This window comes from Colias croceus, chromosome 10 (assembly GCF_905220415.1).
Source record: "Colias croceus chromosome 10, ilColCroc2.1".
Classification (NCBI taxonomy): Eukaryota; Metazoa; Arthropoda; class Insecta; order Lepidoptera; family Pieridae; genus Colias; species Colias croceus.
This window is the reverse complement of record NC_059546.1, coordinates 1,733,157-1,759,300: the sequence shown is the minus strand read 5'-3', so window position 1 is coordinate 1,759,300 and position 26,144 is coordinate 1,733,157. Positions and strand designations below refer to the sequence as shown.

The following is a 26,144-nucleotide window of genomic DNA, read 5'->3' as shown; positions in this document are numbered from 1 at the left end:
TGAAAATCCCATTTTAAAATAAGTATTTAATAATACCGATATTTCATACATTACTTATTCTATATTTGTTTCACAACAGAATTCATTTAACAATAAGATAAAATGTTGTTCGTTATTATACATAACATAATATAGTTTGGATATTTTTTTTTATTATTGGCATTTATTACTTGACACTCGTTGATAATACTTTATGAATAATAGCAGCACAAGAATATTTTATTACACAAAATATTTTAAAAGCTGCCATTTAAAACTGAATTATTATTCGATCGTAAATAACAATAAGTAAGAATTTAAATGCTTAATTTACATACGTCCAAGATTAAAACTTTATCAATATCAATAATTTTAATGTATTACCTACTAAATTTGTTAAAGTAATACTCGTTATGAATTTCATTTGATAAAAATAATCCATCAAAAGCGATTCTTAATTACCTAAAAGATAAGATTAAAAACTAACTGCGCAGTAAAAATTATATAGAAACCATCTTTTTACATTTTATGTCTGCATTATAATATTTGTAATAGATACTTAACGTTTTCTGACTCCCTTATATACATGTAAAATAACCGTGCCAAAAACAAATGAAACCGTGCCTTTAACATTTTAAGTACATTGATTTAAAAGAAACCATACGCTTAATATTGTGCTCAACAACCTACCTAAGAAATTAAGCCAATCACAAAAAGAATAAACACTAACAGCTTAAACATAATAATAGTAATAGATATATTGATTTCTAACAAATTACTGCAGGAGATAACCTAATAGTTCTTTTCGAGCTGCGGCTGCTGTTGCGTGGTCTCCGTAGATTTATCCAAGCCCGTGGTCCTCGAAGAAGCCCTGCGGAGTCTCCTCCTGGAACAAGTGTCATCACTGAGCCAGTGTCGCTCGTGGCCGTGTTAAACCGAGCCATCGCTTTTCGGCGGGAAACGCCGTTTCGTGTTCGATTTTTAAATACAATACAGATAACATATTATGACATATAGACCAATGTGAATCACTAGCTTTCTAGAAGAGTCTCAAAATGTTGGTAGGTAATTAATTTCGTCATAAGGACTTAACACTATAAATTTGATCAATTGATTGTTATAATACTAATTTATTATCTGTGATAAGTATAGCGTCACAACCAAAGTCAACTTATAATAATTGAATCAGCTTCATAATCAATATGTAAGTACCTAACTTTTAATAAGGTCATTGACATGTCCTGAGTGGGTACTTTTGTTATAATATTAAAATATTGTCCCAGACCCATCTATATGCTGATATGGAAATATTCGTACACAATGAGTACCTAACCAAGAAATTATAGATATGGGTACCTAGAATTAATAAATGATTTTCACTATTCTGAAGATTTGAGTGAGTTGCAGGTATAAAATCACATCTCTAAAATATTGAGTGGATTGAGAAGAAATGTACCTCCTTTATTGTTGAACTAATAACTATAGGCATGTACTTATAGGTATTTTATATAGAAATAAAAAATCTTTAATTTTAATATTATGAGTGTTGAAAAATTTAAAATACAAATGAATATTTCATATGTTTTTATTATTTAATGAATAAGTATAAAAGATAGAAGTACTATAATAGTTGTTACATTACAATAGTATCAGTTAATTGGAATTTCGCACTAATACTTACTTTAATTTAATACTTAACATTTTCTATGTAATAGAGAGAGAGAGACAGAGAGAAAATATAAATGAATATTAACGAACTTCATAAAAATACAAATCAATTGTCATCAAATTTTATTCAAATTCAAAATTCAAATTATATTTATTTGCAAGAATGTAGTACAAATAAGTATAATTTATGTAATAATAATTAGAAAGAAATACTATATGTAAAGAAGAAAATATAAATTCGATGCATTACATAACACAAAATACATAATTAAAACTAATAAAATAAAATCATCTTTAGAAATTAACGTTAAAAATAAATCTATGCGAATGTCAAACAAAACAATAAAACTAAAATTAAATAAATTCTTCTAAACTGTCCTCTAGAGATAAATTTTAATGGTCCGCTTTGGCTAATTAATACGTTATGAATGTGATGTTTGGAATATATTTTTATAATCAAATGACTAAAAATTTATTGCTCACTACAAAAACTTCAGAGACCTTTTGCACCAATTACACTTAAAAAGGGCAAACTTGCATGCTAACTTTCACAAAATAGATACCATGTATCTGACCTCTAAACATTAAAACCCTTCTAGATTTTGTCATACTTACGCATGTCCTTACAAAATGGTCACATTAACATTGTACCTATTTCAAACACAACCCGCACACTGTATTTCACATTTATAATTATTTTAGCGTCCTTAAACCATGAAGAGTTTCTCTAGCTGACTCCCTGAGGCGCGTAGGTCAGACCTCAGAGCAGACCGACTTCGCGGAGGGCATCGTCCACCGTCTCGTCCTATCAAATACCACCCAACCAGATTTTGCTTGTAATTTCTTATATTTCACGTTTTTAGAGCAAATTTTTAAATGTTGTTAAGGATGGAATAGATATTATTTAGTATGATTAATTAGTACTCTATTATCAATGCCAGTGGTGAAATCTATACATATATTAATAAAGGACATTGTAATTTTAATGAGTCAATAATAAAATTAATGTAGGCATTTAAACATGCTTCCTTCACCACAAGTTAGTTGAATGCAATGCATTGCACATTAATTGTATTAGCTTATAATCTGAAGCGTGAGCTTTAAAGATGTATGAAATTTATACTAGTAATATTTTTAAAGTTATTATTAAAACCCAAAAGCTCATGCTTAGTTAAGGTTAGGAGCAGGATCATGCAAGAAAAGACGTTTAGTTCTCAACAATATATTTATGACAACCCATTACAATAAATGCAACATCCATGGTTAATAGTTGGGTCATTGTTTTACCTTTACCAAGAGCCATGCATGATTATAAAAGCGAACGAATTAATGGATATATAAAAGAACTTTTATGAAAATATAATATATAAATAATAAACATACAGAAAGCTGTTATCCCTTTGGTGACATTTACCAGTTACGAAATATGCTTTAAAAAATAGAACAAAGGTATAACAATGTCCACAATACAATATGATAAAACTAAGCTACACAAAATATACCAAGCGCTCGGCCATACACTAAGAACTCGACGCTGAATCTTAACAATACTTTAACATTATATAAATACAATCAATCTAAGACAGAAAGCTCTCCCAAATACATCAGAATACAATAATTAGTATATATAAGCTCGATTATAACCTGAATGTGTTAGAATACTATATACCAAGAAGATATCGAAATGAATTAGAACGTAATAACTTAAAACTAACAATATGAGTTTATTAATAAAATTCTAGATAAATGACCAGTTCTACTATGTGTTATGTGGTATATGTATTGAAGTAGATACAAGTATTATTGAATTATATTGCATTTCTAATATTATTCGCTAAGAAAAATGTACTATAATTTATTTCTAAATAAGTGCAACATTGTAGTGTGTGAACTGCTATGAGACTAGTTTGATTATTATTTTATTCTTAAGGTACAATTCCGAGACGGGCCGCAGACCGCAAACTGCAACAGCAAACTGCAAGCGACAACACTTGTTTCTATGAACATCTATAGCTATGTCCACACTGTGCCTTTTTTCGTTCATCAAGGGCATGCGTCACAGCGCAGTCAACAGCGCACGCAACGCATGCCCTTGACGCATGCGTTTTTGACAGTTGAAAGCACAGCGCGCCCTGCTAAAGACGTTTCCCGCGTCTGGTGGATTTCTGTGCCACAAAGCGTTCAACAACAAGATGGTGTAACCAATTTCAAAAGTCTATCGAATTTTTTTTCAGACATATTGTGTAAAATTTTTAAAAAGAATATTTTTATCTTCTCGTAGTTCTCTCATAATCACATTACTTCGATTATCGTAATAGCCTCGTATCCAATACTTTCGCTTGGTTCTTTTTTTTCTGGAATTTCTTATGACCAAGTAAGCAGCACATATTCCACTAAGTAAAATGTTGTCGTCACACATGTTTCCACAAGCTGACAAACTACGAATGAACTAGGTAAATGACTATGGCGTTGCGTTCGTTAACGCTTTCAATATTGAATTCAATATTGAAAGCGACAAACGAAAGTTGAATAGAAAGATGAAGACGAAACTTGAAGATGAAAGTGCATAGTGTGGACATAGCTTATGAATCGCTGTGCGTTGCGGCTGCAGGCAGCAGTGTCGCCGCGCTTAGAATCAATTTCATAGATGTTCATAGAAACAAGTGGTGTCGCTTGCAGTTTGCTGTTGCAGTTTGCGGTCTGCGGCCCGTCTTGGACTTGTACCTTTATTGAAACTCTGTATTATGAAGGAAAGCTGAGTAAATAAGATGAAATAGATTCATGCGATTTTTAATAAGCTATGACATCTTGTGTAATTTAAGTTTTATATGTAAGATAATATTTTAAAGCCCAATGCATGCACGAGTTAAGCCAAAGCCTTTATATAAACGCTTTTTTCCAAATCATATTGAACAATGAACATATGATAAGTTGCACTGAATGACAACATTCCATGTCTAAACGGGGATTTGTTAACGATCAGATAAATGATTTTTATGTTTTTATGAACTTAAATTGTATTGGAGTAACACCAGACTAAGGCAAGGTTTTAGAACAATATGACTTTTGTAACTATACCTCTATACATGTTTTTCATTCATCGTAAATATTCGTGAACTTATTTGCCTATTCCGTATGGAGGCATTGTCTATTAATTATTATTGAATGTATTATATTTAAGTTACATGAATATTTAATAGGTAGTCTTGCTCTTATCTTAATTTTATTCCAATATAGATAGGGAGGCGAGGTAGCTAAATGGCGTAATTCAACGGCGTCGTCGAGACTTATCAAAATCGAAAGAGAAAATAATTTCGAAAAGAAAAGCTTCTATGGTAAAAACCATTTTAGCGGTGGGTTTGGCGTGTACGGATTTTCAAAAATGTAAAAAAAAACAGTTACTTGGGCATTCTCGAGCGCGTCAGATATTCATACTACGTATGCCCCAAGTGCCTCTGACAACAACGGTATACTAATCTGCCGGTTTGCGTGGTGGAGCTAGGCATATAAATTCGTCAAAAATGCACAAAAAAAAAATTTACTCGAGCGCGTCAGATTTTCGGAAGGGGTGTTAATTAGGCCCCAAGAAAGCTCCCCTTAAAAAAACTGACGATTACGGCATGACGATAAGTTACGATGAATTTTTGAAAATGCAGAAAAAAAAAGTCCTTTTGAAATACTCGGGCGCGTCAGATTTTCATAGGGGAGGTTTATCTAGGTATCCTGAAAGCATATTTTCTTAATCTGATAAAAATGTTGGTGGGTTCTCTTAATCTGACCGAAAAAGGATTGTGGGTTTCTTTTTTTTAATCATCGTTATTTCATATCAATTTTTCTTACCACCCTCAGTTTTCGAGATATACTCAAAAAACCGGGAGTTTGAGTTTTTATGATGCTTCAAGTAAAAAAAAATTAAACTTTGGACAAAAATGAAAAGAGACCTTTTTTTGTAGAATAAAATTACCTTTTTTGTTTATTTAAACTTTTTTTTTTTTGAAAAAGTAAAGTTCGCGACTTATATGCTGCAACGCGTTTTTCGGAAGACGAAATGGCTCCTCCAGACTTCCGGTCATGCGGAAACCGGCAGATTTTGTGTTTTTAGTAAGTTTTAGATTATATTCTTCAAAATAAAAAAATAAAAAATCGCGCTCGAGAATGCCGGGTCAACGTTTTTTTTTTACAAGTTCGCGACCCTATAACTCGGCGGCGTCAAGGACTTATGGTCAGATTAATTAAATTTAGTCTTAAAACACTAAAATCAACCCCCAATATCTTAATCTGACGCGCTCGAGTATTTCAGACTATCGATTTTTTTTTACTAATCTGATCGTCTATCCTAGGCGCGCGTCACTACATATAGAGCTAAATAGTGAAAAAGTTTGTTCTATTAGGTCTACGGTATCTCTCATATCTTAAACTGCCACGCTCGAGTATTGCAGAAAATTCCCCTCTTCGCCTCCCTATCTAATAGAATCATTTTAAAACATAACCATAAACTTTGATGAAGCATAAACAATCACGATTTCCAAGGCATTTATCTGAGCATTAAAACTACAGGCCTAAATTAAAAAAGCGTTTATAACCTTCACAGTTGAGTCAATATTCAGTGCCACAGTCCGTCGATTAAATCCTGACCACCATCGGAGCATGCATACACCACAGAAAATGGGGAAAAATTAGCCGAGTGCAGTGCGATAGAGAGAAACTAACTTTAGGGCTGCTTTTTATATTGTATACTTGAAATAACTCTATGTGTTGTATTTACAGATTGTTTAAGTGAAGTCAGTTGTGTTATAAAACAACTTTTAACTACAATTTTAAAGAGTTGAAGCCAAAGTGTTGTGTATTTACTGTTTTAGAGTGTTATGTGGACTATTCAATGTTTGGGTATCAAATTTCTTCTCGATTTAACATATTTTTGGAAAAACACATTATAGTGATACATTATATTATAAAACTCCTAAAGGCAGTGCTCCTACTATAATTAAACGTCTACAAGGCACTACGGAGGCCACTCATCAATCACAATGGTCCACATTTTATAAATATCAATATTATCCTAAAGCAAATTTAATAAACAAGTCGCAGATATGTATTGACTAGAGATATGATCAGAAATGTTAATGGATATACCAATTTCACATTATAGCCCTATTTCTTTATAATATTACTACTAAATCATTTATTTTTGTTCAAATTGATATGATTCACACCAAGATATGTTGAAAGTGTAAGAGAATTCGTGAAATTGTATCATATATTTACTAGTTAACTAGTCTATAGAACTAAATTTTGGTATTCCATATTATTAATTATTGTTATCAGTATCACTAATATTACAAATTAATACAAATATAAAACACTGGCTAGTTAAAGACACCTTTGGTCCTAACATCTAAAGGGCAACCTACCGATACTTAATTGTAAATTTATAAATCTTCGTTTTGATCACTAAGAGCTAGCGCGCAAGCGCAACTTTTGTCTCCGCAACTATTTTGTCTCTCCCATCAACTCTATGGGCTAATAAAAAAGTCTCCCGGGAGTTGCATCGTTACGTGCGCGCACTTTCTTACTAGCCCATAGAGTTGATGGGAGAGACAAAATAGTTGCGGAGACAAAAGTTGCTCTTGCGCGCTAGCTCTTAGTAATCAGGTTGAAGTCTGAGCAAAATATACCAAACTAATATTAATATGAACATTGAATACAATAGAAGAGTCCGGAAAGGCAGCATAAAAAAGAGATATTAGACAAGTTCATTATCCTGACTACTGACCTCCTGGAGCAGATCCTGTGCAGCGATGGCCTTCAAGACGTTCTTCTTGCTGGTCTCCTGCAATTCACCACCGAGTACCAACTCGTCCAGGATGAAGTACGCTTTTTCAAAGTTGAAAATTATATCTAATTCGCAAACCTGAAAATTTTTGGTACATTTGTTAGAAAAATATTAAACCTATGCTTATTAAAGATTTGGACCTACAATACAACTATAATTTATATAATAATAATGTATTTTATATTTTTTTTTCATAAAGGAAGTTTTTATCATAAACTTTACATGTTGGAAGCAGTATGAGTGAGATTTTATGTAGTTAAATTGAAATAGTGTTAAAACAAACTACTAATATATGTATAAATTTGTAAAGAATATAAAAAATTCGATCACGAGGCGGGACTCGAACCCGCATCCTTTCGCGCCATTCCGGGGCGGATGCCTAACCAACTCAGCCACTCGTGACCCGCCAGAGCAATCGAATTTGTTCTATTCTTTCAGTTTTATGTGTCTTAAGGGACACACCGCGCACTATCTATTGAGATGATTAACAACCATCTCAACCAATACTACTAATATATGACGCTAAGTTTCTTTCGGTTTTTAAATAGTTTTTTAAATTTAATAATTCAACTTGTTAGTATATTATTAATAGTGCTTGCACATTATGAAGATACATTTTGGACCTTTTTAAGTAATGAGCCGTAATAAATTTAATTACTTACACTGCCAAAATACTTGTCAAGTAGCTCAACATATCTATGAATGAGTTCCAAAGTGAGAAGCTCATTGTCTTCTTGTTCCATAGCACAGCAGAAGTATAATGATGCATATCTGAAATAATAAAAGAGCAGTTATACAGGGTGTCCCACCGTCGGTATTCTAAGCTCAATGGAGGTAATAGTTTTGCATACGCTGAGCACGTAAAAAATACTTTATAAAATTCCAGATGCAATAGTAGCTATAATATTATCAGAAAAACATTATTTATTGTGCCTTTTAGGTACAAGATTTATAACACTTGAAATAGTTGAGAAATTAAAGATCTAAATGTATAATACTCAAGTAAAATCAAACACTAGAAAGTACTTGAAAGTGTTAAACAAACTACTAAATAAGTATGAGGCCACGTTTCTCTCAGTTTTTAAAGTATTTTTAAATGTAATAAAAAGTAATTAAGTGATTCAGTTATTAGTTAAATTACCACTCAATAATTAAATAAAAATTATTAATGATAAAGAGCACTATGTGGCTATGACTCATTAAAATATATTTTTACTAGTGAATATGTTATTGTTTAATTGAAACATATTAAGTTGCATAGAATAATTAAAGAATACGTTCTTAAAACTAAATTAAAACAACAAATTTAAGATCATAAAATGAGTGCCACACCTTTTGTAAACAACCTTAACATCCTTCCATTCCAAGAAGGAACACATCTTTGGCTTTCTGGCTAAAACAGTGGTAATCAATTCTCTGGTGATTTTCTTCTTCAGCTTGTCTGGATGAGCCACATACCATTTCTGCAGTCGTAATTTGCCTTGTCGGCTAAATAGAAGCATAAACTGCATCTGCAAACATTAAATAAGCAATTTTTCGTAAATATTATTTAATGGCAAAGTAGAGATTAAAAGTTTAGTTATTTGAACATAAATATACGGAGGATACAGTATTTATGATTAATTATCTCCAAAAACATGATTACTTACCATTGTGGATAAGTAATAATTGTTTCAAAATATACGGAAATGTTTATACAAACTTCTTTCAATTGGCTTTCATGTTATAAAAATGTTTTGAAGTTTACCGTAGATAGTTCTTGGAGTAATTTGGTGTTTTTGCTTGTTGCCTGTTGGCAATTTTTACTTTGTAATTTCTTTTTTGACGACGGATGGACGATGGATCATTGGGCAATAGACTAAAGACGTGCCCAATTTGACGGATATCAAATGACAGCTGATGTTGTCAAATATAGATAATGTAATAAAAAAATGGTAAAGACAATAGATTTTTCTTGTTCTATTTTTATTTTCAGTTAAAAGAAAATTAAAAAAAATGAAGATAGAAAATTTGTTTTACTTCAAAAATGTGTCTCTAAGCCAATATATGAATCGAACGAGTAATTTTGTATAGTAGTTAAAATATTTAATTCTCCAGAATTCCTTACATAGTTACTATACTCTTTGCTCCAGAAGCTGGGGCAACCGGTCCTGTGAACAGGTTGGTCTTTATTTTGGCTTCGATTGATACTGTGGATTGATATATATATAGGTAATCGTAATATCGTCATTGTGATCGTCTAAATTAAAATCAGTTCATTATCTTAGATTTGTCATCAATTTGGCAAATGACAAAATATATTTGCGATTTGCGATGAGCGATCAATCTCAAACGTCAAATCTGCAATGAACTGTCAAACGTCATAAAAATATTGATATTTTCACAAAATTTTAATTAATTCTCCAAATAAAAAAGATAAACAGTTAATGATCATAAATTTAGTTTTGAAAACTACGATTTGCACAGAACAAGTAAAATGGTATGACCATAAAACCATAGGTTACGTATGTTTATAAACAAGCACCAATGTTATATTTTGTTGCCTTATGTTACAGGCTTCAGCATCAGGCTCAGGAGCAGCCGGTTCAAGTGACTGCGAGGGAGAGGAGCAGGATGACTCGTCTTCTTCTTTTTCCAATGACTTGGCGGAAGTCAACAATAGCTTGAGACAAATCAGCATTGATAATAAAACTGAGGTATGTATGTTCAAAAGGCTATAGAATATTAATGAGTTAATTTTGGCATATGGCGGTTATGTAATAATAATCTAATTTGTATGTTACATTAGAATATAAATGATTATTTTATGTAAAAAAAAATAAAAATTGTTCAGCGCTTGTGAATAAAGAATGTCCAACAAACCAACAACCTTCAAACATTAAAGTCCATTTCCATAATATTCATAACATCAGTTCTGTTAGAGGGTCCAGATAATAAATAGTATTTTTGAAAAGACCATTTTTCATTTCTTTTAAAGGAACTTGAAATGCAATTGTTATGATTAGAATATAGAAAACTAGAAAGTTTAATCAATGTTTAGAAAATTATGTAATGAAATAAAGATTTGCTTCTCACTAGTGTTAATTCTTATAAGATCACTATTTGTAAAATATAATAACACTAAAATATGAAATTAATAATTTTTAGAATAAACCTTATGAGGATGAGTTGTCTGCATTCCGACAACAGTGGCAGCGTGAGTTGGAAGCTACTCCTTCTCCGCAGCGGGAGCCAAAAAAACCAGTACAAGTTGAGGACGTTCCACAAACAGATGAAGAGAAGGTAATTATTATTTAATTTTATTTTTGACGACGCGGTTGGCGCAGTGGTAAAGTAACTGCTTACTGAGCCGACGGTCCCGGGTTCGATCCCCGGTCAAGGCAAATATTTGTGTGATGAACTCAATTATTTGCTCTTGGGTCTGGGTGTTATTATCTATATATGTATTTATTAAATATTATATTTATCGTCGCCTAGTACCCACAACACAAGCCTTAATTGAGCTTACTGTGGGACTAGGTCGATTTGTGTAATAATGTCCTATAATATTTATTTATTTATTTTCATTTAATTCTTTATTGAACACACAAAAGAAATAGAGATGCATAAAAAACAGATAAGAGAAAATATGTACAAACGGTGGCCTTATCGCTAGGTAGCAATCTTTTCAAGGCTGCCATAAGTAATGCATCTATGGTTCTTTGATATATAATTAAAAAAAACATTGTCATCAGAGAAAGGCTCAAATGAGTGCAGCATAAGCCAGCTGTTGACCTAAATAAAAAAATATTTGGATTAACATTTCTTACACACATTAGTTGTTTGTGATTTACAGTTTTGAAAAATAACTGATCAATTTACCTGATTTTGTCTATGAATATCCATTACTGCGCGTCCACACACTCGACGAGTGGTATGGGAAGTAACGAGGAAAGTAGGCAGAGACATATTGTGGACACGTTACTCGTCATGCCTCTCGTCGTGCTCATCGTCCTGCTCACTGCTCCATATTTTGTCGGTATTTGCGCGCGAGTCAAAGGACCGGCAATACGAGTGCGAAATGAGGAGCGTCGCGATTAATCGCGCGAGTAGAGCAGTGTGTGGCCAGAGGGCAATGTCGCGGCGAATAACGGCAGCACGATGAGCAGAGCGATCTTAGACTTGTTTGTTGACAAATAGTTTCCATTCATTTGATTTTTTTTTACATTATTTATATAGCTTCCATACTTTAAATTTTAAATTTGACTCATTAATAAAATTTTATTTATTCCTTCCAGGCTAAAGACCTGTTCCTGCGTGGTGTGGAGATGGAGCGCGGTGGGAAGCTATATGAAGCTATACAGCACTATAAACGAGCTATACAAATCCTGCCTGATGTGGAAAGCAGGCTTTATGATGGGAGTGACATGAGGATGGACACTCCTGTAGGTGTGTAAAATATACTAAGATCAAGTTTTTTACACAATGAGGTCTCTGAGTGTAAAGTAAAGGTTTGGACTTTGGACATACTATTTTTGTACAAACTGAATTTCTATTACTAGGTCTAATTTTAACATTTTCTCGACTTCTCTAGCCTGGGCTAGAACTAAAATTTACTATGTGTTGAGTGAAAATTAGAGTGTTACTAAATATGTTTGATTGAAGATTAACGTTTGAAATTTAAAATGTATTTTGTCTATTATCTTTTAGTATAAGTAGTTTCACTATGCACAATGTGCTCACTAATTTAGGAATTTCACTGCAAATGTTTTTTTTAGTAAATAGTTTTTAAGCCTGTTTGAGTCAATTCCAGGTTGTGAACAAAAAAAAAAATGTTCTTATTTTTAAGTTTTTTGGCTCTTATACTGACACATTTGTTTTTTCAATGTGGTGCGCTATTTAGTTGTGATTTCTTTGTATTTTATTAAAGTAAAGATTTGTTATAAGAGTTCTATCCTAATTATTAAATTTAAATCATGGAACCTGAATAAAAAGATGTCTTTGAATAGTTGTATTTGTTAGCAGAATATTGATGTATGGCAATCATGTAATTTATTTATTAATTTAATAACGAAATTATCTTAATTGCAGAGGAATCTGAAACTGAAGAAATATGCAACAATAATGAGGAGGACAGTGATGATGACTATGACGCAGTGGAGGGAGAGGATCTCCATGCTCGGCTGCAGCGAATTGTGGCAAGAAAAGGGTATTTGTGTCAGCCGCAATTTCCTACTAAGGTAAGGACTTTCGTTAATATGCAATGTGATGAATTTCTGTTTATGTGTAATGCTGTATCTTTGTTTATTTTAATTAGGTATTGTGTTTATTGCTCAAAGCAACATTTGTTTCACTTATTTGTTGTTGGACATAAATGATTATTGTTTGTATAAATTAATATTTCTGCCTGCATGAAATAAATCTTTTGTTTCAATTTGGAGTTTAAACTCAGTTTTAAATGTAAATAGAATATGTATGTAGAAACACTGCTTAGTTTTTTTTTATAAAGTTTACGGAAATGTAGACTTTGAGCAAAAGAGCATATACAGGGTGTAATATTATGATTGGACAGTTTTGGTAAGTTACATGTGTGAACTACAAAGAAATTTTATGTGTGACTAGCTTACCGCCCGCGGCTTCGCCCGTTTTCACTAAAACGATTTGAGATTGACTGCACATGGTGTGCGAATTTTATTATAATCACTACTTAGTGATAAGACCGCCAAGTTAATTGTACTCTGTTTTTAGATGTAATTAATTCCATGGTTTCCTATTTGTACAATTAATTAAGTGTAAAATAAATAATCGGTTATGTGGTTTAGGAGTCCATTGAGGACAAACATTGTGACTCGAGGATTTTATATTAAGATTAAATATTTGGTATCGTTATACAGGGTGGTCACATCTCGTGGCTGCCATACGAGGTGGTGCAGCTGATACTGCGGTGGGTGGTGAGCGCGGATCTAGACGCGGGCTCGCTGGAGCGCGTGGCGGGCGTGTGCCGCGGGCTGTACGTGTGCGCGCGCGAGCCGGACGTGTGGCGGGCCGTGTGCGTGCGGTGAGTGATACAGGGTGTTCACATAGCGCGGCTGCAGTGGGCCGTGTGCCGCGGGCTGTACGTGTGCGCGCGCGAGCCGGACGTGTGGCGGGCCGTGTGCGTGCGGTGAGTGATACAGGGTGTTCACATAGCGCGGCTGCAGTGGGCCGTGTGCCGCGGGCTGTACGTGTGCGCGCGCGAGCCGGACGTGTGGCGGGCCGTGTGCGTGCGGTGAGTGATACAGGGTGTTCACATAGCGCGGCTGCAGTGGGCCGTGTGCCGCGGGCTGTACGTGTGCGCGCGCGAGCCGGACGTGTGGCGGGCCGTGTGCGTGCGGTGAGTGATACAGGGTGTTCACATAGCGCGGCTGCAGTGGGCCGTGTGCCGCGGGCTGTACGTGTGCGCGCGCGAGCCGGACGTGTGGCGGGCCGTGTGCGTGCGGTGAGTGATACAGGGTGTTCACATAGCGCGGCTGCAGTGGGCCGTGTGCCGCGGGCTGTACGTGTGCGCGCGCGAGCCGGACGTGTGGCGGGCCGTGTGCGTGCGGTGAGTGATACAGGGTGTTCACATAGCGCGGCTGCAGTGGGCCGTGTGCCGCGGGCTGTACGTGTGCGCGCGCGAGCCGGACGTGTGGCGGGCCGTGTGCGTGCGGTGAGTGATACAGGGTGTTCACATAGCGCGGCTGCAGTGGGCCGTGTGCCGCGGGCTGTACGTGTGCGCGCGCGAGCCGGACGTGTGGCGGGCCGTGTGCGTGCGGTGAGTGATACAGGGTGTTCACATAGCGCGGCTGCAGTGGGCCGTGTGCCGCGGGCTGTACGTGTGCGCGCGCGAGCCGGACGTGTGGCGGGCCGTGTGCGTGCGGTGAGTGATACAGGGTGTTCACATAGCGCGGCTGCAGTGGGCCGTGTGCCGCGGGCTGTACGTGTGCGCGCGCGAGCCGGACGTGTGGCGGGCCGTGTGCGTGCGGTGAGTGATACAGGGTGTTCACATAGCGCGGCTGCAGTGGGCCGTGTGCCGCGGGCTGTACGTGTGCGCGCGCGAGCCGGACGTGTGGCGGGCCGTGTGCGTGCGGTGAGTGATACAGGGTGTTCACATAGCGCGGCTGCAGTGGGCCGTGTGCCGCGGGCTGTACGTGTGCGCGCGCGAGCCGGACGTGTGGCGGGCCGTGTGCGTGCGGTGAGTGATACAGGGTGTTCACATAGCGCGGCTGCAGTGGGCCGTGTGCCGCGGGCTGTACGTGTGCGCGCGCGAGCCGGACGTGTGGCGGGCCGTGTGCGTGCGGTGAGTGATACAGGGTGTTCACATAGCGCGGCTGCAGTGGGCCGTGTGCCGCGGGCTGTACGTGTGCGCGCGCGAGCCGGACGTGTGGCGGGCCGTGTGCGTGCGGTGAGTGATACAGGGTGTGCTAAATTTCGAAAAAAAAAAGTTGGTAAAAAATTTTTTTTTTACAATAAGGGCTGCAGTTTATTTTTGTTCGTTTGTCAAAATAAAGTAAAATGCATTAATTTTTTTTGCAACAAGGGCAGTTTTTTTGTTCGTTTGTCAAAATAAAGTAAAATGTATGTATTTTAAAAATGTATTTTCCTATTCTTTTAATTCTATTTTTGACACCAATTTTTGTGAAGATAAATGTCTTTTGAAATTCAAGTCACCATCTTTTGTAGATGGTTTAAAACGCAATATTATATAGTAAATGTGTAAAGTTGTTTCAAGTTTGGATCGATCCATCTAGCATCACATCACAAAATAAAGCATGAAGCTTTATTTTTTACTAGCTGTGCTCGGCGGTTTCACCCGCATTGCTCCGCTCCTGCTGGTCTTAGCGTGATGATATATAGTCTCTAGCCTGCCTCGATAAATGGGCTCTCTAACACCGAAATAATTTTTCAAATTGGACCAGTAGTTACTGAGATTAGTGCGTTCAAACAAACAAACAATTAAACTAAGAAATAAACTCTTCAGCTTTATAATACATATTAGTAAAGATTACACCCTAATTTAAAAAAAAAAAAACAAAAAATTGCAGCACCTGGGGCATAGAATGCGGCACCCCACGTACCCACGGGTTCCCAAACTGGCGGCAGATGTTCATAGACCGGCCCCGGCTCAACCTGAACGGGTGCTACATCAGCAAGACGACGTACCTGCGCCACGGGGAGAACAGCTTCCAGGACCAGTTCTATCGGCCCTGGTACCTGGTGGACTATTATCGGTACCTGAGGTGAGATTTTGACGAATAACTAATGCTTTTGGCTTTATGTAAGAGCAGTAAACAAGATAGTTTTGGTAGAATATACTTTGAATAAAAATGAAAATATAATCAGAAAGAAAAAGTGAAATAAGTATGTAGTACAGTTAAGTAGGATATATTATGTGCAATGTATTTGTTTTAAATAGAAATATTTTAAAAAATACTGAAAAAATTACCATTCATCAGTCATTGGTTAAAATATGGCACTACTAGATTTCCGCCCGCGGCTTCGCCCGCGTTTGCAAAGGAAAACCCGCATAGTTCCCGTTCCCGTGGGATTTCCGGGATAAAAACTATCCTATGTGTTAATCCAAGTTACCCTCTATATGTGTGCTAAATTTCATTGTAATCGGTTCAGGAGTTTTTACGTGAAAGAGTAACAAACATCCATACAAACTTTCGCATTTATAATATTGGTAGGATATATCTTCAAAATGAATTTAATATATGTATACAGAAAAGTTTACTGGCTAGCTTTTCTATCCTACAAATTGAATTTGCATTGTGAGATAGGTCCCCACTTGGATCAGGATAATTAAAAAAAAACCATGAACATTAAAAAGTTCTGCACGGGTGGAGCCGAGTGAAGCAGCTCGGCATACAATAATCTATTCATAAACTAATTATGAATTAAACAAAAATCTCATATTTAATATTTATTTCAGGTTTTTCCCAGAAGGTTTAGTGCTATCCTGGACTACTGCAGATGAACCGGCCCAGTGTGTTGGACACCTAAAGTACAGAACTCCTAAACATTCGCTGGGCATCGTCGCGGGGCATTATAGGCTTGTGGGTGATAAGGTAGCAAAATAAATCGATATATATGTTATGAAGCTGTTATTTCCGGGTTTCTTAATAGGGATAAAGGTAGGCCAGATGGTATCCCAAGCTGTTATTAAAATTCCATCAATTCATTACGGTTTTTCTTACTTTCTAAAAATTACCATAACCTGAATTTATTCATAATTTTAATTAATTTATTAAATTAATTTTAATTTATTAAACTCAAACATTTTCCAGCGAACTCATGTTTTTTTAAACTACCCCCAAATATTTATGATTTTTTCCATATCTTTATTCATACCATTAGAACCTTGTTCTTTTATTTTTAGTAAATCCAAAGCGATGTTCCAGGTGGTGGTAGTTATAAAGAAGACAAACAGCGGTAAGAAAGTGAATCAGCCAACTTACTCGAGGTTCAAGTCGCGACGGAAGGAGGCACCTGACGTGCACGAACAGATATTTCATATGGTAACATTTTATGTTTTAACTGATTATAATATTTTGACGGTTGCTCTTGGGAATATTGTATTTTGCATGTTTGCCCATTTCAAGATCTTAATCAATTTGTGTATATGTATAAAAATGAAACAAAAAAAAAAACTAATTAAAAATGTTTATTGTCTCCAAAACTACACACAACAATAATTAACATTTAACATTAACATCATTTCAAATGTGATTATTATTCAAATAAAACATGGACACCCAGTGCCTTGGCCACTTATAACGCGCACAAGCAAAAAAAACAATGTCTACATTTTTCCAAGCATTCTCGTTCGAAATTTAAAATAGTTCCCATGTGCAGGAGTTCGAGTTGCGCAGCGCGCGTTCCCGTCGCAACGCGGTGCTGTCGTGGCTGCACTACGCGGTGCGTGCGCGGGCGCAGTGGAGCACGCTGGAGCTGGCGGCCGGCAAGTTCCCGCCGCTGTGCTTCAGCCGCGTGCGCAACTACACCGCCGAGAGCGACGCGCCGCTGTGCTCGCGCGCCTGCTGACTGTGCTGCACTACGTTCTACAGTGAGTGTGGCCGCTGCACTACGTTCTACAGTGAGTGTGGCCGCTGCACTACGTTCTAAAGTGAGTGTGGCCGCTGCACTACGTTCTAAAGTGAGTGTGGCCGCTGCACTACGTTCTACAGTGAGTGTGGCCGCTGCACTACGTTCTACAGTGAGTGTGGCCGCTGCACTACGTTCTAAAGTGAGTGTGGCCGCTGCACTACGTTCTACAGTGAGTGTGGACGCTGCACTACGTTCTAAAGTGAGTGTGGCCGCTGCACTACGTTCTACAGTGAGTATGGCCGCTGCACTACGTTCTAAAGTGAGTGTGGCCGCTGCACTACGTTCTACAGTGAGTGTGGACGCTGCACTACGTTCTGCAGTGAGTGTGGCCGCTGCGCTACGTTCTATAGTGAGTGTGGCCGCTGCACTACGTTCTACAGTGAGTGTGGCCGCTGCACTACGTTCTATAGTGAGTGTGGCCGCTGCACTACGTTCTGCAGTGAGTGTGGCCGCTGCGCTACGTTCTACAGTGAGTGTGGCCGCTGCACTACGTTCTAAAGTGAGTGTTGTTGCTGCATTACGTTCTACAGTGAGTGTGGTTGCTGCACTACGTTCTACAGTGAGTGTGGCCGCTGCACTACGTTCTACAGTGGGTGTGGCCGCTGCACTACGTTCTATAGTGAGTGTGGCCGCTGCACTACGTTCTGCAGTGAGTGTGGCCGCTGCGCTACGTTCTACAATGAGTGTGGCCGCTGCACTACGTTCTAAAGTGAGTGTGGTTGCTGCATTACGTTCTACAGTGAGTGTGGCCGCTGCGCTACGTTCTACAATGAGTGTGGCCGCTGCACTACGTTCTAAAGTGAGTGTGGTTGCTGCACTACGTTCTACAGTGAGTGTGGCCGCTGCTTCTGCAGTGAGTGTGGCCGCTGCGCTACGTACTACAATGAGTGTGGCCGCTGCACTACGTTCTAAAGTGAGTGTGGTTGCTGCACTACGTTCTACAGTGAGTGTGGCCGCTGCACTACGTTCTAAAGTGAGTGTGGTTGCTGCATTACGTTCTACAGTGAGTGTGGCCGCTGCACTACGTTCTAAAGTGAGTGTGGCCGCTGCACTACGTTCGACAGTGAGTGTGGCCGCTGCATTACGTTCTACAGTGAGTGTGGTTGCTGCACTACGTTCTACAGTGAGTGTGGCCGCTGCACTACGTTCTACAGTGAGTGTGGACGCTGAACTACGTTCTAAAGTGAGTGTGGCCGCTGCACTACGTTCTAAAGTGAGTGTGGTTGTTGCATTACGTTCTACAGTGAGTGTGGTTGCTGCACTACGTTCTACAGTGAGTGTGGCCGCTGCACTACGTTCTACAGTGAGTGTGGCCGCTGCACTACGTTCTAAAGTGAGTGTGGTTGCTGCATTACGTTCTACAGTGAGTGTGGCCGCTGCACTACGTTCTAAAGTGAGTGTGGTTGCTGCATTACGTTCTACAGTGAGTGTGGTTGCTGCACTACGTTCTACAGTGAGTGTGGCCGCTGCACTGTGTACTACAGTGAGTGTGGCCGCTGCACTACGTTCGACAGTGAGTGTGGCCGCTGCATTACGTTCTACAGTGAGTGTGGTTGCTGCATTACGTTCTACAGTGAGTATGGCCGCTGCACTACGTTCTTAAGTGAGTGTGGTTGCTGCACTACGTTCTACAGTGAGTGTGGCCGCTGCACTACGTTCTACAGTGAGTGTGGCCGCTGCACTACGTTCTACAGTGAGTGTGGGTTACCCTTCTTTTAAAATCGAATGGTTTATACAATCCTACAGTATCATTACACCAATTTTAATTAAAAGATATGATATTTGATCGATTTCCATAAGTTATTTCGCAATTTATATGGAAATTTCTATTTTTTTACAACAAGTAAATATTGTTTTTTCTTTCTATTACAGATAACGCTTTTCTACCTGCAGCACCCATGCGAATTCCTTTATGGTTGTAATTTATAATTTAAGTGTATTTGCAATATTGTTTTGTAAAAGAAATGCTATTTTTGTGATGTGTAAATAATAAATTATAGATATGCCAGTGCAAAATAAATTTGGAAATAAAAAATAATGTTGCACAAAATATATTGTAGTTTTATTTTACACTAGATTTCCGCCCTCGACTTCGCCCGCGCAGTCAAAGAAAAACCCGCATAGTTCCCGTTCCCGTGGGATTTCCGGGATTGCGTCATTTTCCCGGGATAAAAAGTAGCCTATGTCCTTTCTCGGGTATCAAAATATCTCCATACCAAATTTCATGAAAATTGGTTCAGTAGTTTAGGCGTGATTGAGTAACAGACAGACAGACAGACAGAGTTACTTTCGCATTTATAATATTAGTATGGATTTATTTAAATGTCTCTACAACACCTATAGCCTCCAATTTCATCATTCCGAATTTATAGCATATAAAAATACTTCATAAGAAATAACATTTTGTTATCTACAGCGCGGTGATTGAAAATCATAAATTTTATAAGCCACAAACATTTCTAAATGTTTTATTTTTTTATTTAAGTCATCATGCATGCATTCCTCTATTCACTGTGCTAGAAAAGTCAACATAATATTTTTAGAAATTAGAGGAAATATAAAATATCCTTTGATTCTCTCGATGTTGCGTACTTATGTAAAAGGATCGTGTGATCATTATGGCTTCTAAGGTGTGCTACCTTGACGGGCGTTTTGCATAACAAAAGTTGATGTGGAGCTCGTTGGCACTTTACAGTGTCTACACATTAGAGTCTTACTCAATTCACTTTACAGCATAATCTATCAATATGTTAAAAAAAGAATCTGGTTTTAGTTACGCATACTCAAAAGTTTGGCAGAACAGATTTTACCGATTATTGAATTTTGCTCCTCTTGATTGAACAAGTAAATTTTTTAAATATTACAATAAAAGTACCCGGGTGTAGCCGGGGTGAGACGGAATATTACTGTTTTTGCCAATATAAAGCATCACTTATTAGTTAGTCATGACTGATGACTCTACTCATGAAGTCGAATTTATATTGTATAAAGGAAATATTAACGAAAAGTCGTTGGTGTGGATGAGGGCCCGCACCCGACCCGCGCTTCGTCTTCTTTAGCATCGTGAAAGAGTAACAAACATCCATATATACAAACTTTCGCATTTATAATATTAGTAGGATAAGTAATTAGGTAGGTACATTATATTTTCTTATTGTAAGGTAATTATTTTTATCTTTATCTTTTAGTTGAAGTATTATCTTATATCATAAACTCTTTTCGCTCGCTGACTCGCGTTGAGTACGGACGTGTTTACGTGAATCTTATAATTTAATAAAAAAGTGTCAAGCCATTTAAAATCTTAATCAAATAGAATATGGTGTAATTTCCGTCAACGAACTGTGAACAAAAATATAAGTGTAGTGAGCAAGACGGACTGCGTAAACTGCATCTTTCTTTGTCTTGCTGTCTCCGTGCGATACATCACCGCAGTAAAGCTCAGCGCATACCGCAAAGCGAAGCGATAATTAATATCGTGTGCTATATTTTGCGTTATCCTATTACTAAGTTTACTGAATTCTACGAAAATGAGTATTTTACGTTCACCAAAAAGTACCTTGAGTATCGCGGGTAGCAGCTCTCAGCCAAATTTATCTACTTTTAAAGAAGCAGAATATGAACAAAAAAATGTATCAATCCGAAAGAGAAAAATGCCTGAAGATGAATTTGCATCTCAATTTAAAGATTTTAAAATGGAAATGCTTGATATATTGAATAACTTTGGCAAATTGCAAACAGATAGTATTCAGTCAATTAAAAATGATATTTCATCTATTAAAGACCAACTTACAGATATCAAAACGACAACAGACGGACTAGCTCTTGAAAACCAATACCTGAAAATCCAAATAGAGAATTTAACGAGTAATGTGGGTGATACCCAACAGAAAGTAACTAAATTGGAAAATGACGTTCGTCTTCTACAAAATTTTCAAGCGTCATCCATAAATACAGAAGGTTCAAATTTAATGGGATCTTCGACTAACATTATAAATGAAGTACAAGATAGATTGGAACGCAGTAAAAACATAATAATTGTTGGAATTACGGAATCAAAGATGGAAGATATGCAGAAGAAGAAAGAGCTTGATAGATGCGAAGTGATGAAAATTATATCTCAAATAAATCCACAGTGTCCTGAACCAGTAAAAATCTTTCGCCTAGGAAAATTTGATGAAAATAAACTACGTCCTATAAAGGTCTGTTTTTCTTCACAAGAGATTGCAAAATCTATACTGATAAAAAAATCAATAATTAAAGATGGTAAAATTAAAATCTATTGGGACCAGACACCAATCCAGAAACAATATATGATAAATGTGCAAGAAGAACTGCGATTGCGTACAGAAAATGGAGAAAAAAATCTAATCATCAAATACATTAAAGGAATACCCACAATTTTAAAAAACTTTCCAAAAAACTAAATACGAATGAAAATCCAGTAAATTCCGAGATTAAAAATAATAACATCACATACAAACTCTGTCAAAATTACGACGACATTATAGTTCGCACCAAATCCATAAAGTTTCTTTACGCCAATGTCAGAAGTATAGTAAAAACAGGTAAAATAGATGAATTAAGATGTATTGTGGAATCTTTCCAAGCTGTTGTTCATTTGATAGTGCTGACGGAGACATGGATTAAGGATGAAGACCAGGCGAAAAGATTACAATTACCCGGATATACGCACTACTATAATTACAGAACTAAACTGAGAGGAGGAGGAGTCTCTATTTATATTCATGATAGCCTAAAACATGAATTTCTTGAGGAACAGTTTGAAGATGGTAATCATTTTCTATGGGTACATCTGAACTCACTTTCCCTAGATATTGGAGTTATATACAAACAGCCAGCAGCAAACACTCAAAAATTTCTTGAAAATTTTAGTCAACATCTAACGAAAAGAAAACGTGTAATTTTATTTGGTGATTTTAACCTAAATTTACTGAGCATCGACCAATCAATAAAAGAATACAAACTAATATTAAAAGAAAATAATATGAAAATACTAAATAAAATTAGTATTGAATACTGTACGCGAGATATGTCATCTTCAAAGTCCATCCTGGATCATGTTCTTACTAATCTACACAGTGACACCTTTCAGCTTTCTATTATTGAATCTTCACTTTCTGACCATAAACAAATATATTTGGAATTGAATAGACACAAACGAGAGGCTTTAAAACGAGTTCAATACCAATCAATCAATTACACAAGCTTATATGAAACTATCAAAAACATATTTTCGAAAGAAGAATTCCTTGATTACAAGCAATTTGAAACGGCTCTGACAGCCGCTATTAACAATAATAAAATAACAAAAACAAAAATTTTAAACCCACCAAGTAAAGACTGGATAAATAAAGATCTGATTGAGAGTATAAATCACAGAAACCAACTGTGGTACAACCTGAAACAAACTCCTGATGACGAACGACTGAAAGAAGTTTTTGTTAAACAAAGAAATCTCGTATTCAGCAAAATTCAATCGGCGAAACGTCAATTCTATATTAAAAGTTTTAGCAATTGTCAGAGTGATCCTGCAAAAATGTGGCAGTTGATTTATAAATTATGTAATAATAAGGTTAAAGACTCGGTGATTACGAAACTTTCAACGAACTCTGGGCAAATAACTAACGTCAATGAAATTTGTGAATATTTTAACAATTATTTTTCCACCGTAGGCATTCAACTAGCCAACGACATTCCTAAAGAATTTCATAGAAACATTAAAATAATACTTAAAAGCCCCTCAAATTCTGCAAATAACTTGTCTAAAATAGAACCAACAAATGAAAATGAAGTTTTAAAAATAATAAACAGACTCCGTAAAAATACTGCTATAGGTGTGGATGGAATAAGTATTCGGGTAATAAAAAATATAAAAGATTTATTAGCGAATAACTTGGTGAAAATAATAAATAAATGCCTAAGAGAAGGTTATTTTCCGGACTCCCTCAAAGTAGCCTCAGTAATTCCCATTCATAAATCTGGCTCTAAACTAGATCCCAGTAATTACCGACCAATATCAGTACTACCAGCTTTGTCAAAAATATTTGAAAAAATTTTGCACTCTCGATTAAACGGTTTTCTCACGTCTACCAAATTTTTCTTTAATAAACAATACGGATTCAGAGAAAAATCTAATACTATTGCAGCAACGGTGGATCTTATCACTAATGTCAGACTCAACATAGACCGTAGAAAGGTAGCTCTTGGAGTATTCGTCGATCTTAAGAAAGCTTTCGATACAGTAAGCCACGAAATTTTACTACTGAAATTAAGAAATGCGGGAATAACCGGAGTAGCTTATGACATATTTAGATCATACCTTAAAAATCGGTATCAAGTCGTAAAAATTAATGATCACTATAGCAAAAAAAGACCTATTAGCTGTGGCGTGCCTCAAGGCTCCCTTTTGGGCCCCCTATTTTTCCTTATCTATATTAATAACGTTCACGAAATAGGATTAACCGGAGATATTACTCTATATGCTGACGACACATGCTTGTTCTACTATGGTAATTCTATTGATATTGTAGTAAATCAAGCCCAAAAAGATCTTAACATACTAAACAGATGGTTTCAATCAAATTTACTGACGATAAACGCCTCCAAAACCAATTACATCATTTTTACCGCAAAAAATAAGAAAATAGGCTCCTACAATCCATTGTCCATAAACGGAGAAACGATAAAAAAAGTAAACGAAGAAAAATATCTCGGTCTCCTTCTCGATAAGCAACTCACGTGGAAAGCCCACATCGAAAAAGTACGTAAAAAACTTACTTCGTTGATAGGCGTGCTACGACCTATTGCTCGTTGTCTACCACAAAAAGTGCGGTATTCAATTTATAATAGCCTAGTCAAGTCGCATATTGACTATCTAATTGAGGTTTGGGGTTCAGGATCAACAACAAATTTGAAAAAATTGCAAATAACACAAAATAAAATAATAAAAACTTTATTTCAATATAAATCTCGAACACCCACGTCCCTCATATACAAAAAAACTCGGCTCATGAATCTGGCTCAAACTTATCAATTTTATATATGTATGTTAATAAAAAAAATCTTGACTAAAAATGTTCATTCTCTAATTAACTTTTCCACCAATATACAACACACAAACCGTATGACTCGGCGCGCAAACAATATAGCCCTGCCCTGTACCAGGACAAGTTACGGGAAAAAGAGTATCTTATTCGAAGGAGTTCAATTGTATAATAAATTGCCTAAAAATATTAAAGACGCCAAATCGATATCTAATTTCAAGAAATTGCTAAAGAAACATCTTTTAAACTAAATATTATAGTAAAAAATAAATAAATAATATATAAATAAATATAAATAATAAACATAAATAAAACCAATAAATTTTACTTTTACTATTAAAATACATATTATATATTTAGTAAAAACAAAGTGTTAACAAAAATGTAACTAATTTTATATCTCATGAAAATAGCATATCTTTACCTAGAACACAAGCCTTATATCTTTAGAATGTCGTTGGGGTAGTCTGAAATTATGTTTATAAAAATTACCGCCCATTTTTTTGTTATTTCTTGTTGTATTCAATTGTGTGATTCTATTTGTGTTAACAAACTACTTACTACGTACAACGATAAGCGAGCAAACATGTTTATAATTTTTATTATTATTTCTCTGTAAGTGATTCAAATGTAATCTTTTTGAGAAATAAATGTCTTAAACCGTATAAACTTGGATAAATAGCGACATAATATTATGATATAGTGGTTTACATTGGGAATCGAACCCAGTATCTATTTATTATGATCTATCATGTTTTATGTGTTAAAAATTAAAATATCCCTCAGTTATTTTGAAATTCAACTAACTCATCATATACCCAGGGGGCCCAGGCCGTAAACAAAAACACGAATCCATATTTAAATGTTTATTATACATCCGATCTAGAAATGAAACAACGTCTAATGACTATAAATTTATTTTTCAATTATAAGTTATATATTATTTGCGTATTTACATATCCAACGTCTACGGCTACTCGGGACGGGTCCCGGCGAGCGTCTCGGCGGCCTTGAGCCCGAGGCCGCTAGATGAGGCGCTCGCTGAGCCAGATTCAGGAGTCCGGGGGCTGCGGGGGCGGCGGGGGCTGCGGGGCGCGCGGGGGCTGCGCCTGCGGCGGGGGCGGGGGCTGCGGGGGCGCGGCGGGGGCTGCGGGGGGCGCGGCGCCGGGGGCGGCGGGGGGCGCGGGGGGCGCGGCGCCGGGCGCGGCGGGCAGCGCCGGCTCCGTGCTGCGGCGCCGCATCTTGGCGCGCTTCTTCAGCATGGTGGCCTGCGGGAGGCGCGCCGCTGAGCCGGGCCGGCGTCACGGGCCCGCCGCGGGGCCCGCGCCCGACCCGCGCTTCGTCTTCTTTAGCATCGTCGCCTGTCACACACACCCGCTCAGCGATGCGCACGCAGGACTTCGCGCGTCTACGCCACGCCTCCGATGCGCAAACGCACTCCACTTTAATACGTTACTTTGGGAAATTATTTATTTTTGTTATTTTTCTTGTAG

At 37.0% G+C, this 26,144-nt stretch overlaps 3 protein-coding genes across 7 annotated transcripts in view; 1 reads left to right on the top strand and 2 right to left on the bottom strand.

Moving 5' to 3' along the window:
• Window positions 1-11: 11 nt before the first annotated feature.
• LOC123694950 (AP-1 complex subunit sigma-2) lies at window positions 12-9,354 on the bottom strand. 3 transcript variants are annotated; one of them, XM_045640600.1, is made up of 5 exons: window positions 9,228-9,354; window positions 8,813-8,991; window positions 8,143-8,251; window positions 7,421-7,558; window positions 12-865 (listed from the first exon to the last, which is right to left on the bottom strand). In XM_045640600.1, exons 2-5 carry the CDS (start codon window positions 8,989-8,991, stop codon window positions 821-823), a joined length of 471 nt encoding a protein of 156 aa, XP_045496556.1. In that variant the 5' UTR covers window positions 9,228-9,354; the 3' UTR covers window positions 12-820. The 3 variants fall into 3 exon arrangements, with proteins under 3 accessions (XP_045496556.1, XP_045496554.1, XP_045496555.1); XM_045640598.1 differs by having other exon boundaries at window positions 9,130-9,352; XM_045640599.1 differs by lacking the exon at window positions 12-865 and adding an exon at window positions 1,945-2,452 and having other exon boundaries at window positions 9,130-9,353.
• A 460-nt stretch (window positions 9,355-9,814) lies between these two features.
• LOC123694933 (F-box only protein 9) lies at window positions 9,815-19,639 on the top strand. Of its 3 annotated transcripts, none has more exons than XR_006751877.1 (11): window positions 9,815-9,959; window positions 10,036-10,176; window positions 10,628-10,762; window positions 11,758-11,908; window positions 12,551-12,699; window positions 13,354-13,517; window positions 15,523-15,717; window positions 16,413-16,548; window positions 16,882-16,998; window positions 17,336-17,576; window positions 19,460-19,639. XR_006751877.1 is itself a non-coding variant. In XM_045640565.1 (11 exons), the coding sequence occupies exons 1-10, from the start codon at window positions 9,957-9,959 to the stop codon at window positions 17,522-17,524; spliced, it is 1,380 nt and encodes a 459-aa protein (XP_045496521.1). In that variant the 5' UTR covers window positions 9,815-9,956; the 3' UTR covers window positions 17,525-17,546; window positions 19,460-19,639. The 3 variants fall into 3 exon arrangements, 1 of the variants encoding a protein (XP_045496521.1); XR_006751878.1 differs by having other exon boundaries at window positions 17,336-17,606; XM_045640565.1 differs by having other exon boundaries at window positions 17,336-17,546.
• A 6,174-nt stretch (window positions 19,640-25,813) lies between these two features.
• Window positions 25,814-26,144, bottom strand: part of LOC123694912 (diacylglycerol kinase theta) — a 38,902-nt gene continuing 38,571 nt past the window's right edge. Inside the window, exon 18 of the mRNA XM_045640532.1 lies at window positions 25,814-26,012. Within this exon, the coding sequence (XP_045496488.1) occupies window positions 25,953-26,012 (60 nt within the window). The 3' untranslated portion in view covers window positions 25,814-25,952. The remainder of the gene's footprint in view (window positions 26,013-26,144) is intronic.